Source organism: Hypomesus nipponensis, chromosome 19 (assembly GCF_054491055.1).
Source record: "Hypomesus nipponensis isolate SF chromosome 19, ASM5449105v1, whole genome shotgun sequence".
In the NCBI taxonomy this organism is placed as follows: Eukaryota; Metazoa; Chordata; class Actinopteri; order Osmeriformes; family Osmeridae; genus Hypomesus; species Hypomesus nipponensis.
In genome coordinates, this window is record NC_140379.1 from 11,917,876 (window position 1) to 11,931,434 (window position 13,559).

The 13,559-nt window shown below is 39.4% G+C and overlaps 2 protein-coding genes across 3 annotated transcripts; both read left to right on the forward strand.

Annotated features, from left to right (window-relative positions):
* The first annotated feature begins 1,223 nt into the window (after nucleotides 1–1,223).
* Nucleotides 1,224–6,246, forward strand: ctsd (cathepsin D). Its single transcript, XM_084682703.1, has 9 exons — nucleotides 1,224–1,384; nucleotides 2,225–2,381; nucleotides 3,724–3,847; nucleotides 3,983–4,101; nucleotides 4,267–4,466; nucleotides 4,605–4,727; nucleotides 4,886–5,030; nucleotides 5,271–5,369; nucleotides 5,648–6,246. The coding sequence occupies exons 1-9, from the start codon at nucleotides 1,323–1,325 to the stop codon at nucleotides 5,807–5,809; spliced, it is 1,191 nt and encodes a 396-aa protein (XP_084538829.1). The 5' UTR covers nucleotides 1,224–1,322; the 3' UTR covers nucleotides 5,810–6,246.
* Nucleotides 6,247–7,771: 1,525 nt separating this feature from the next.
* Nucleotides 7,772–10,543, forward strand: LOC146247050 (troponin I, fast skeletal muscle-like). 2 transcript variants are annotated; one of them, XM_084682705.1, is made up of 7 exons: nucleotides 7,772–8,001; nucleotides 8,764–8,795; nucleotides 8,955–9,022; nucleotides 9,332–9,460; nucleotides 9,613–9,702; nucleotides 9,969–10,148; nucleotides 10,311–10,543. In XM_084682705.1, exons 3-7 carry the CDS (start codon nucleotides 9,014–9,016, stop codon nucleotides 10,395–10,397), a joined length of 495 nt encoding a protein of 164 aa, XP_084538831.1. In that variant the 5' UTR covers nucleotides 7,772–8,001; nucleotides 8,764–8,795; nucleotides 8,955–9,013; the 3' UTR covers nucleotides 10,398–10,543. The 2 variants fall into 2 exon arrangements, with proteins under 2 accessions (XP_084538831.1, XP_084538830.1); XM_084682704.1 differs by having other exon boundaries at nucleotides 8,955–8,991.
* Nucleotides 10,544–13,559: the final 3,016 nt, after the last annotated feature.

A 13,559-nucleotide genomic window follows, 5' to 3' on the forward strand; every position in this document is an offset into this window, starting at 1 on the left:
AAACCATTTATTACAATGGAAACAGATTTGTCATTGGCGGTGTGGTCATGTCTAAGGGGGAACTATGTTTCAACTGCCTTGAAGCATGGGTAATAAGGTCCCCAAAAACACAGACCACACACACCACACATGTTTATTCACTAGGTAGGGTTGGTAGTTTTTGAAGTACACACGAGACCAAAATGGCATCACCAAAAACTGCATATCCACACTACGGCTCATATGACCTACAATATGGTACAGTCAGGGGCACTGCTAAAAATGTTGGGCCTGATGAAGAGATTGCAGCAATCCCCCCCCCCCCCCCCCCCCCCCCGCCCCCATCTTGTGTTTGTGATTGATTGAGAAGGAATTTGTGAGAGAAGAATGGACAATTCCACCATCACTGACAGCTATTGACAAATATTGTCAATTATAACCAAGTAATCATTCGCATTAGCCTGACGTTGTCATACTCATAATGCTAGTAATTCTAGTCTGAAAACTCTCCGTTGGGCTGTGACTACGGGGCGTGTTTCAACCGAACTCGTAAAACAAATGCCTCTTCGCTCAATTGGATAGATCTACAACCAATCAGAGCAACGTAATATGTTGTTTGTTCAAAACGAGACCCTCCAGACCCAACTTCCCGACCAAATTTTTTTGTGGGTGCGGAGAAGTTGGACTGGCAGCCAGGCTACATTCGCATGGCAATTAGTTTGAAAGTGTGGACTGGTATAATGTATACTGTTTTTTAATTTGTAATTTATAATTTGTATTTGCCTTTCAATTTGCTTTAAAAAGCATCTGCTGTCAGTGGATCCTCATGCACATCAAGCTATACTGCCATGTGACTAGTACTTGTCTGCATTCTGATAGATTTCAAAATACCCATCTTGTGCGACAAGGAGTCAGAAAGATTGTCAGTGTACAATAAAACTAACAGTGACTGAGCACCTTTTAGAATCACTTCTGTATTTATTTTGAACCCATGATCATAACAGTTTTGGTGTAATTGATAATCACTGTCTGTCACATTTAAGCATGTGATTTATCCACATTACATTTTAAATGAAAGCGTGCCATAACTTTGTCAGACATTATGTCCCTTTTTGTTCTTTCGCATTTGATCTAGCCTCAGTAGTACTGGAACGTAAATAAAATAAAATACAAAAAAAAAAGTAATTCTGGAACGTCACCGGAATCACATGCTTATGACTCAGCGCTACCATCACAGTTGATAAAACGGCTGTTGTTGTTGATCACAGAGGTAGAACTGCGAGGTCATTGTGCTGGTTGGGAGTTGTCATTTGCGCAGCAGATAGTTTACCTGCAGCTGTATAATGAAGATTCTGTACCTGTGTCTGTTTGCGGCACTTGCTTTGACAAATGACGCCCTTATTCGGTAAGTCACATTATCTTACAAGTTAAGCTAGCAAGCTAGCTCAAGTTACATGTCAAGCAATGCTGTTTCGTTGTTATCTAGCGAGCAAGCTAACTAGCCTAGCTAGCTTTAAATGATCTAAACTAGCAATCAGTTAAGCTACGTACCTTTTAGCTGACAGTCAGTCAGTAGAAGTTGACTAGCCTCTACATCAACAAAACTGTTACGTCAAAGTTTACATTATGAATTGTGTTGTATTCTACCGGCGAACTACCCTATTTTTTCCTTAGTAGCTACATATAGCTACTAGTTGTGTGTCATATTACCAGTAGTAGCCGGTTAGTTGGCCGTATGTAGAACTAATAAGATAGCTAGTTATTTGCCCTTTCTACCTAGGCGTTACTGCGCAATGAGTGCACACACTTTTAGTGAAAAGCTGTGTTGCTGCAAAATTGTTAGACAAAGTTTGTTGTGTAGTTAATTGGCAACTCGACGTGAATGAAGGTACAGACGTCATTGTGACAGCGAGCTGTTGTCTTTGTTGTCTTTGTTGTGGAAGTCATTAAGGCAGAACCCTTGCTGGAGGTGTTAGGCCCAGGTTGCAAACAGTGGCCAGCCAAATGCAGCTCTTGTCGTTGGCATACCAAAATACCAAATAACGGGACTTGGGAACTTTTCCTTTCCCTTTAGGTTTCCAATGGTCTGATGGTCAAGGTCTGTTGAGTCAGTGCCACAGAGAACTGCAATAAGGAAACAGTCTGAGAGAAAGAATACAATGTCCAGTGTGACTGGCATGAAGCTTGCTGACCAAAGTTTCAAACAGATGTATTACACGCTCTTCTCTTTCTGTTCCTCTCTTAGAATTCCGTTAAAGAAATTCCGTTCCATTAGACGTCAACTAACCGACTCTGGAAGAAAAGCTGAGGAGCTTTTGGCTGGGCAACACTCCCTTAAGTACAACTTTGGCTTCCCATCCAGCAATGGGCCCACTCCAGAGACCCTGAAGAACTACCTTGATGTAAGCTGCTCCCCACTCAACTAAGCAGTGACCTGTGGACTGTTAGTCTTTCTTTTTCCTTAATGCACTGTTTTGAAGCTAAAAACCAAGCAGTAGGAGAAAATGCTACAAAGACTTTCTTGTGTGGCAACTTGTCTGGCCTTCCTTGTTAATCCTCCTTCAAAAATTGGAATAGTGCCAGTAAAGCCGACTACCTCAACATTTATAAATTGTAATATTTCTGCTCCGATCAAATTTTACATTAGTCTTAGGTGGTAATCTTTTTTGTAGGGGTGTGACAGAAGAGTAACCTTGGTCATATGACTGGTGACTCAAATGGAACTGCTGATCTGTAACCTTTCTTTTTCCTGACCCGTTGACACAAGCTAGGTTTAGAATGTATATATATGTATAGTCAGGATTTATATATATGTATATACAGTACTGTATATATGCTGCTGACATATAAAAGTGCAATGTTAAGAATTTGTCTTTTCATTTAATTGTCTCAAACTATTTTGCCTTACTTTTTAATGTATTTGTTCATACGAGAACAGTACTGTTGTATATGTGCGTTTGCATAGTGTAATAGTAAAATGTGTTGGAGGTTTAGGCCTCTGCAGCTTTTCTACAACAATAGATGATTCCCAATCACATGATAAAGCATTCAGTCCTGTGCTAATCACAGGGCATGAATCTAACCCCTGTCTCTTGATCAGTCAGTCCATTTAAATACAGGGTAGTTAATGTTGAAATGCACTTTTTGTAATTTTTGCTTAAATACCTAACTCTCGGTAGTAATCCGGTAGCACGTTCATGTTTTGGAGGACTTTTAAGGGACGGGCTCTCTCTAAAATTGCAAGGTTCTCAACGTACCTACCTTGCCTTTAACCAAGTAAAGATAGCCTTTTGTAATCTGTTGGAAGAAAGCTTACATGTACTGTTTTTCAATGGAGAATGTTTTTTTGAACCAAACAGGGATAACCTAATCTAGAAAATCTGGTTGAATATTGTCTATGAAGCCAATTAGTCATTAAGTAATAGCCCTGTCTTGCACACAGTCATGTGAGGAGGAAATTGAGTCAGGCGTAGGAAGTGTCATAATTTTTTTGCTGAGAAATGTGCTTTGAGCCAGTAGCTGACCCTCGGAGCATTATTAGGCTAAATAACAGATTTATATTCCTTGAAAGTATTTAGTGACACAGTTGGAAGCTCTTTTAGTGATAGTCATAGAAGTTGTTTTGCTGAAGTCAAGACCTGACAGGAACAGACAGGAACTGCTGTGGTACTTATGTTTACTGTGCTTTACAGAAAACACACAAGACTATTGAACCACAATGCTTGTGTTGTTTTGTGTGTTTAGGCCCAGTACTATGGAGAGATTGGCCTGGGAACCCCTGCACAGCCCTTCACTGTGGTGTTTGACACAGGCTCTTCCAACCTGTGGGTACCCTCAATACACTGCTCCTTCACTGACATTGCTTGTCGTAAGTATGCTACACTGACTTGGAACTTTCACTGACTCACGCACACACAATAGCTGAGCTCAGGACTATTGAGTAAGGCAGTGAACCTGAAGCTTGTTATGCAAAACACTAACAGTGTGATTTGTCCCCTCACAGTACTTCACCACAAGTATAATTCTGCCAAGTCCAGCACATATGTGAAGAATGGAACTGCTTTTGCCATCCAGTACGGCTCTGGTAGTCTGTCTGGATACCTCAGCCAGGACACATGCACAGTATGACAACCACAACCATTGATCTTTATAGGTGTTTATGCTCGATTGAGAGGATGTGTAAACACTGGGTTGGTTACAGTGAGACTTTTAATGATTGCATGGTCTCTTTTTGTTTGTCACTCCCTCTCTGCATGTGCCTGTTTCTGTCTCCTTTTGGGTTGTCAGATTGGTGACATATCAATTGAGAAACAGGTGTTTGGGGAGGCCATCAAGCAGCCTGGGGTTGCCTTCATCGCTGCCAAGTTCGACGGCATCCTGGGCATGGCCTACCCGCGCATCTCTGTGGACGGAGTGGACCCCGTCTTTGACAACATCATGAGCCAGAAGAAAGTGGAGCAGAACATCTTTTCCTTCTACCTGAACAGGTGACACAGAGACGAGAGCTTTATTTTAGGTGGAGAATAATAAGATAATATGGTGGAGAATAATATGATAATATGGGGAGATTTCTGAACAGTGTTGATATGAATGTCAAACAACTGTTTGTGTGCGGGCGCATCCAGGAACCCTGATACCGAGCCTGGTGGTGAGCTACTGCTGGGAGGAACCGACCCCAAATTCTACAGCGGAGACTTCCACTACCTCAACATCAGCCGCCAGGCCTACTGGCAAATCCACATGGATAGGTCAGTAAAGATGATTAGGCATTTCACTGTCTTCATGTTTGCGGGGGGGTACATTATCAATTTTTTAAAATAAATATTTTGGTAATATATTACCGATTACAGTTAGTAAAGCAGTTCAAGTTCCCAGTTGTGAGACTGGATGTGGAACTGTGTTTCAGTATGGATGTGGGAAGCCAGCTGGCCCTGTGCAAGAGTGGCTGCGAGGCTATTGTTGACACGGGTACGTCCCTTATCACCGGCCCCGCGGCTGAGGTCAAGGCTCTGCAGAAGGCCATTGGAGCCACCCCGCTCATTCAGGGAGAGGTATGGATCTGAAGTTCCTTTACCAAACTGGAGAGATCGACTGTATTTGTTTTCAAATTCCTAACTCATAGCATACTGGACTAATATAGATACCAAATTGTGTAAACATATGTGGTAGTGCTGGGTTTATTTCATACAATGCTCTGCATTTGAGATGGCCTGCTTAGTTAAAAGCTGTATTTCTAAGTTCACTAGGGGTTCTTCAGTGTTTCATTTGAGGTCTGTCTTTTGTTGTTGTAGTACATGGTGAACTGTGACAAGATCCCAACCCTTCCCGTCATCACTTTTAACCTGGGTGGACAGGCCTACACTTTGACCGGAGAGCAGTACGTACTCAAGGTGAGTAGAACATTGGCTGAGTTTGTCAATTATCAGGGAAGACCAACAGGGGGCAGCAGTGTCCAACTCCATAACCATAATCCAGTGGAAAACCTACTCAAGTGGCATGTTGTATCATGGACAAACTATCAGGATTGTGTTTTGACTGTTATTATTCTATATTATTATTATTATTATTAAGAAATATTGAGTTTGGACCTTAAGGTATCATATTTAGATGATTGATCATAGGGCTTTGTGGCTGACTGAATGGATGTGTGTATCCTTCACCTCTTTAGGAGACCCAGGCAGGCAAGACCATCTGTCTGAGTGGATTCATGGGTCTGGATATCCCCGCCCCAGCTGGGCCCCTGTGGATCCTGGGGGATGTATTCATTGGCCAGTACTACACTGTCTTTGACCGTGATAATGACAGAGTGGGCTTTGCCAAATCCAAATAATCTTAATGCTCAAGAGGGGCAAAGTTCTTCGGTACGCAATGCTTAAAAAAATAAATAAATGTTTTAGACAAGATCAAAATTGCGAAGTATCAATGCGACACAAGCTCTTGTTGCTTTTAAGATCTGGAGAGGCAATAGTTTTGTGTAGATTTAAAATGCACTGAACACAAAAAAAATGTGTCTAGTTATTTGTGGATGTGTGGAGAAAGAACACGGTTATACTGGATAATGTGGCGCACATGATCAGGGATTATGCGATGGTATCAGCAGTGCCCTTAATATCTGTGTGATCATCTTTTTTTTTAATCAGGGACGAATTTTAAGAAGCTGAATTTTAAATTTGTTTTAGTGTATGTATTTAGAAAATGTACATCTTGCTACTGACTTTTGTGATGTACGTCAAATGATTTGAACTGAATAAAACGACTAAAAACAAACACTCATGCTTGTACTTCACAAATATATTTTAATTATTTGAATACAACCCATAGGGCAATCTCAAATTACAGATTAAAAAAGAACAAACAGCTGCTTGAAGACAGCTGATTTATGATCGGGATGGCATTTCAGGATGAAAGTGCATGGCCTATTGGCCTGACAAGGACCTATTTCTATAACGAGAAAGCTGCCCAACACACTGGCTTGCCAGTAATCTGTCTTAATCCTCATCTTTCTGTTTTCTCATCATAGAGGTGAGATATGATACTCTGTGTCATTTTCTAGTGAATGTGCTCAATGTGGATGTATTTTGGGATTTGCAGACAGTTAAAAGAGTTTCATACGTTTATACTTACATTCCCAAATGCAATATTGTGGAAGGTGATGTATTTGTTATTTAAAGTGAATTTATGAACTGCTGTCTTGTACTTCTACTTGATACAGTAGTTGTAGATCAACAATAAAGCAAAATGGATTAATGTTATGTTACTGAAACACTTTTTAATTAAGTAAATGTAGCAAGTAATTAATATTATTAAGGTACGTTAAAATAACTACTCACTGAACTTTTTTTGCTGTTGAAAAATTTGCATTTTTAAAGGTATTGTCCAAATTATACATTTGGAATGTAGTTTCAAGAGTTATATTTGTTTATCCATATTATTTACTGTATTTATACTAATTTCAATATTAGAGTGTATAATACAAATGTCAATGGATGCACTATATGTGTGTCATTGATAATTGCAGGTCTTTGTAGAGTACTAATTCAATGGGTGCTGTGTTTTTACTAAAGTTGTCTGACATCAAAACATGGATGGATGACATATCCACATCCTAGATGTTACTTGCTCTAGCCAGTGCTGACCCTAACACTGTGCACATTACTTGGGAAGCTGTTGATCAGCTTCAACCTAATTGGATCAATGAACATGACCAGTTTAGAAGACAGCTGGTGTTGTCACTGAAGACGCCTCTGTAAGGTCACACAAAGCTGAAAAAGTTCACAGGGCACTTATTTTGACCTACTTTTTACGTCTGAGTTAGCTCATTCCCTGTATTATTTATGTGGTTACAGTTTTAGTTTCCCCATCTATGTTTTTGATGTCTACTTTCACTTCAATATCCTTTCTGAAGTAGAACAAACATCTTCCACCCATGCAGGATTTTTAAAAATGTATGTATTTCTAAATACTTACATTACAGTTTTCTTGTTATTTGAAAGTTCTGTGTGATAGGCAATGTAACTCATTGAGTTTACTAGTAGTTATTATATTGTGGAACAGTCTAGAAGTAAAAATATGACCACAACTGCAAAAAGACAGAGCTGTTTTCAGATTGGTGCTTAAAAGCGTGTATTTGTGTAATATTTTTTCACAACTTAATTGCGTATTAGATGCACTCTTATGTTGGTCATGCTGTTACATTGCCTATTACACAGCTTTGTACTAATGCAATTACACTGTAACAAGGTTACATTTAATTTGTTAGTGAAAAATGCAATATTGCAATTATATTCTTACAAGTGTCAACTGATCCCATTGTTGATTTTGCTACTACTGATTCTTGAGGACATTTTATGGAGGATATTCCTGGGACACACCACACCATTGGTCTAAGGATGTCTGGACGTCCATAAACAGTGCACTGGCCCAGAACTGCCCTATATATACCCTCATCATACATCTTCTCACTTGTTTGCCAGTCTCACAAATCTCTGTGCCAACAGAACTGCTCTTCTTCTTCACTCATAGGTGAGATTCTTTTCATTCCTTCATGTATGCTTGGCTTGTTTATCATTAGGTTTTATGTATCATGTGTTTTCCAATAAACAGATAGTTATACTATCTGTACACAGATGTCTGAGAAGATAGGGTTGGTTTAAATCCACAAAAATGAATGCTTTTAATGATAGCTCACAGTGGGGTCAGTGTCCTGTTTGTCTACCTTGGCAGTGGGTTTTTGGTACTGCATTTAAGATATGAAAATGGTTGTCTGATAAAACACACCATCCTCAGTTGCTGTAATTTATTAAATCAATGGATAGATGACTGTTTATCTCCATTACAATTAATTAAGTTCTATAAATTAATTATAATACATTTATTTAGGTAAAACAGAAGATTTTTAATAGGTAAATAATTGTCATACCTACTTCATTGTGTCAATATCCCAGAAGTAGTTGTGGCGTCACTTGCCATCTAGTCTAAACTATTCAGAGTAGAGGCACCAAGTGGGACATTTTGATAGGCTTTGTCTTGGAAGACTTCAAGAAAATTCCAATGAAGGCAGGACCATTCTCAGCTGTTGTGGTTTTGGGGTGTGCATGTGTGACCACCTCAGTGAGGAATTCACTGAATGAGCACCATATGAAGACAACAGATGCTCCACACCCTTGCCAAATATAGATGTTTGTGCTTTAACAAACAAAGTCTGAAGATAAAAAGTGTCTTCAAACTCTGGAGGATAGGGACACAGGCAAAACACATTAACAAGTAAACCTTTTCTATTCTAAGGTAGGGTCTCAACTACCAGCGAAGATGTCAGAGTAAGTGAGAATTCTGGTATTGTTTTCTCAAATGCTTAGCTATAGTGCTTTTGAGAATCAATGGTAGCATAGAGACAGCAAATGGCATTGGTTAGATACCTACCTTTGGTTATTACATTTTACATCATTGTATTTTTTGTTCCCTCAACTTCTTGAAAGTAAAAAGATGACATCAAGCCGCAGGCATCATCTTAAGGTAAATCCACAAATGTAGAGACATGAACAAAGTGAGTTGAACCCCCCTCACTGAGTAAAAAGTTAATAAGGCATTTTAAAATGTCTATGGACAAATAGGTATTGTTTTTCATTCACAGTTATGATTTTTCAGAGCTCTAGATAAAACCATGTCTGTAACAGTAGTCACCACAGCAATATAACCAAGAGCAATAATAATCTTTTTTTCTGTTTAGTTATTTCTCCATCACTGAAAACTATGCAATCTCCATGAAACTATACTCTGACACCATCAAATCTAATAGTTAATCTGGCCTTGTGCAAAGTTACTGTGTAACCCTTTTATCGGATCTATGTTCCAGAGTTTAGTACTCCACATAGGTCACAAATGGTTGGAGCAAGAGGCCATCAAGGCTGTGGAAGAGAAGCAAAGATATATGGAGGAGAACTGCCCTGTTTTATCCCTCCCCGGAAGCATGCTGGAGCTGCAGGTACACTCCATATGGAGAAAGTCATCTGGTTTTCTTGGGGCCCACATTATATCTGCCCATTATCTGCTAAGGTTGTATATTATCTGCAACTGCCATATACTGCTAGTCTGCAAGGTGATTTTATCTCAACAATTCTTTACTTTTTTCTCTAGGATCTATGCAAGAAGCTCCATCATCAGATTGATGTTGTTGATGAGGAGAGATATGACATGGAAAACAAGGTCACCAAGGCCAACAAGGAGGTGAAGCCTTTTCCATCCATTTACATAGTAATCCTTTTTAGTTTAACATATTCCAAAGTATTCAATTTTTCATACTTACGAGACACACATTGTCTAGTCTTCAACGATAATAGGTCAAGGGTAATTTACAGCATACAGTATACAATATGTTTTTACCATATATTCTTATTTTTAAATATTTGACAAAGGCTACAAATGTTGTGATTTAGTTTGATCCTGCCAGTAGAAGGAGGGCTTGTCTGAAAACAATGTTTCTCTATGAACAGATTGAAGATTTGAAGATGAAAGTGCAGGACTTAAATGGAATGAAGTTCAAGAAGCCTGCCTTGAAGAAAGTGCGCATGTCTGCTGATGCTATGCTTGCTGCTCTGCTGGGCTCCAGACACAAAGTAGATCTGGATCTGAGGTCCCACTTAAAACAAGTTAAGAAGGAGCACAAGGAAGAGGTGGGTCATCCAAACTTGCTATTAAGTCATTACCTTTCAAACAAGAGCTCATTTTAACTCTAGCTCCTTAGCTTACAGTATCTTCAAATTTATTAAGGCAGTACTAGAAATGTTTTACTATGACGCTTAACCACAGCATTCATGTCTTCTCTTACACAACAGGAAATACAGACCGGTGATTGGCGAAAGAACATTGAAGATAAGGCTGGTATGGACGGAAGAAAGAAGATGTTTGAGACTGAGGCTTAAATCCTTTCTAAATGTCTAAACACATTCATTTGCAATCATATACTTACATGGTCTCTCGTATGTCCTTATGAAGTGTATTATATTCTCCTCCCAACCAGTGTAAAGTAATTAGCGCCTGCCCCCCGTGTTTTAGATGGTGTAAATAAATTCCATAAAAAAAAGATGTGTCTTTGTTCAACGTGTTAGACTCTGCACAGCCCACACAGTATACAGTAGCATACTGCATTAGTATGTCATAAAAAGCAACAGAGGAGTTTGTAACAAGTTCTGTATCAGTTACAATACATTCAAGCATTACAAACCAGTTGCAGCTGATGCAAGCACATTTTCGTAAGCATACGAAATCGACTTTGGTAAAGAAATTACTGAACTAAACATATGTCTTTGAATGGAAAAATGGGGATAGGTAGAGTTCAGTGTTAAAGCATTTTCTTGCAGATGTCACAGGTTAAAAACTCCCTGTGTATGTGCTTTGGGTAACAGTGTCTGCTTTTAAACCATTCAATAACATGCTTTGTTTAGAAATTGTAGTGGAGGGTAAATATCAATGATTCTATAACTTACCCTGTATCATGCTGTGGAGAGACAATGTTTTGTTGTTTTGGATGACAATTTTCCTCCACAAGGTGGCACAATGTGAACAAGCATCAGTGTAGTGCTCTGGAACATATGCATACATATATACCCACGATAACTATAAATGACTGCTGTGTCGAGTTTTCTTTTCAAATATCATGATTTAACCCTTGTGTTATCTTTGGGTCATTCTGACCCATCAGTCATTGTGACCCACCGTCGTTTGCAACAACTTTACCACATACAAAAACAAAGTGAAGCATTTTCTTTTAACCCCCCACATTGCGAAGGTTAAAAGAAAATTATTTTTATTTGCTTTTATATTGGGTAAAATTGGGTAAACACAACGATGGTTCGTTACGAACCTTTTGGTCATGTGACCCGAAGGCAGCACAAGGGTTAAAAGGGACATATCATCACCTTGCACCTCTTTTTCTGAATCTCACACACACACACACACAAACATACACATCACACAAATACACATACAAATGAAAACTTTTCAAACATGCATAATTTTAAAGTTATACCCAGTTGGCTTTTGAAGGATTGAGAGATAATATTAAATGTTTTCTAGGAACCCATGATTAACCTATCGTTCAGTGTGACCAATTTAAGCATCCTCTAAACTCCAAACTTTCCTTCTAGGATGAAGGAAGTGTCTGGCAATACACCATTCTTCCCCTTTTTCAATGTGATCTTAAAATATCTTAAGGAGCTCAAAAAGACTGCTACGCTGGGCGCCCCTCTTCAGTAAACCTCATAGTAAGGGGCCCAAGACAGTGGGCGGATTCTTCCACCCCACTTTCTCTGGAGAAACTGACGCCCAGAGGACCAGTGCTTCCACTTCTAACGACAATTTAGAGGATTTCAAAGTAAGGAAACTGTTACGACCATCATGTTACGTAATATTTTTTTTGGGGGGGTTGTCTGATGATATCTGTGTGGATGACAGTATAGGTTTATGTGTTAAAGGTGTTGTGCTGACATGAACCTTTGAAAGGAAACTAAAATATCTTTGAGAGGTTCTCCTTTACTCTGGGTTCACACAAAAGCCATTATTTATGGTCATTGGACAGATGGAAGTATAAAATAGGAACATGAGCTTACGTCCCTCCAGGACAAAGTTCCAGTTCAGAGGCCCAGTGTGCTCTCTTTACCAGCAGGGGGAATAAGTGTGCTTTACATTCACCTCTGCAATAGTAACCCTTCAACTAACCTTTCAACTAACTCACATTGTGCCTGAACAGAGCACACACACGTGACATCAATACTGCTGAGGGTTTATGTGTGAGGGGCGTCAGTCCACTATCAAACTATGATTGTCTTCATGTTCCATTAATACTAGTTAATGGTAGAACATGTCACATTGTTTGTTTAGTGTTGATACCTTCCCAATGTAAAAACCAATATGTCAATAAATATAATATCCTCATTGGCATTCCATTTTGGGTTTTAATGAGGCTAAATTCAAGAAGAATTAAGTCATGTAAACTCCTACAGTAGCTCACTGTTACGATGGACCAACTGGCTACTGATGGGTGGACCCAAATGCACGACCCAAATCCACAAATCCACTGAAGGTATGGTTGACTGGATTATTTGAAATTAGGTTAAGGAGAACAAACGAGATCCGGTGGGGCAGGCAGGCGTGGAAGGAAGGCTGATGAACCAGAGGATGTGGCACGGTTTGTAGCAGGCAGAGAAAAAACGGATATTTAGGAGTGTACTAGTTAGTTTACCTTAGCATGGGAGCCGTTACTAACACGTCTGGATAAAGAGTTGAACTGGCGATGAGTGACTGGAAAACCAGGGTTGAAATACTGTGGTGCTGATAAGAGGATGAGTTGCAGGTGTGTCAATTACACAGGAGGGATGGAGTATGGCAGGAAACCTGGAGCCTGGAGCCAACACCAATGAAAAAACATAAAACCTGGCCCGGATCAGGCCGGAGACGTAACACTCACATTTGAATAACTAACTTCCAGCAAAGTCCCTGATTGAGGATCAACCTTCACAAAAGAGGACTTTTTGAGACTCCTTGGATGTTAAAAATGTTTCATTTCTAGACATGGTTAACATAACACACATTATACAGAAGCACCTTCCAGGAGATTATCTCCAATGTCAGCCTTCAGGGTGGGAAGGACAAGAGACCTATAATCTGAGGTTAGATTGGGGAGTTTGACATGAGTATGACATAGTAGTTGTTCGAAAAATATTGTTACATCTAGAACAGAAGCAGAAACACTAGTTAAATGAAGTTAAATGGTTGTTTACTACAAGTATATTGGTCCTTCAGTGTGGACACTCAAAAACGAGTGTGTGCCCGAAAACGAAACGTTACGAAATGAAAGATAGCCTTGGCTGACAATCACATGTAACACTGCCAGTATTACGCTCCTTCAGGGAAGACAAATGGGACACAAATGAGGAAAGGAAAGAGAAAGGTGAGAAAGAATGAAGTTTGGTATAATAAAACCAATGTAATGATGTGCTTTGTAAGGTAATTAACCAATTGAAAACATTTCCATTTGCTGGGGTGTTTCTGTAAGCACCCTTCAATCTCTTACTGCTCAAGCTGGT

What these genes read in the sequence shown, in the direction of transcription:
- ctsd (XM_084682703.1), top strand. Translation starts at nt 1,323, where the DNA reads ATGAAGATTCTGTACCTGTGTCTGTTTGCGGCACTTGCTTTGACAAAT. An exon ending in ACAAATGACGCCCTTATTCG is followed by an intron (nt 1,385 to 2,224) that starts GTAAGTCACATT and finishes TTCCTCTCTTAG; the next exon opens with AATTCCGTTAAAGAAATTCC. An exon ending in TTTTCCTTCTACCTGAACAG is followed by an intron (nt 4,467 to 4,604) that starts GTGACACAGAGA and finishes GGGCGCATCCAG; the next exon opens with GAACCCTGATACCGAGCCTG.
- LOC146247050 (XM_084682704.1), top strand. An exon ending in GAAGCATGCTGGAGCTGCAG is followed by an intron (nt 9,461 to 9,612) that starts GTACACTCCATA and finishes TTTTTTCTCTAG; the next exon opens with GATCTATGCAAGAAGCTCCA. An exon ending in TCACCAAGGCCAACAAGGAG is followed by an intron (nt 9,703 to 9,968) that starts GTGAAGCCTTTT and finishes CTCTATGAACAG; the next exon opens with ATTGAAGATTTGAAGATGAA.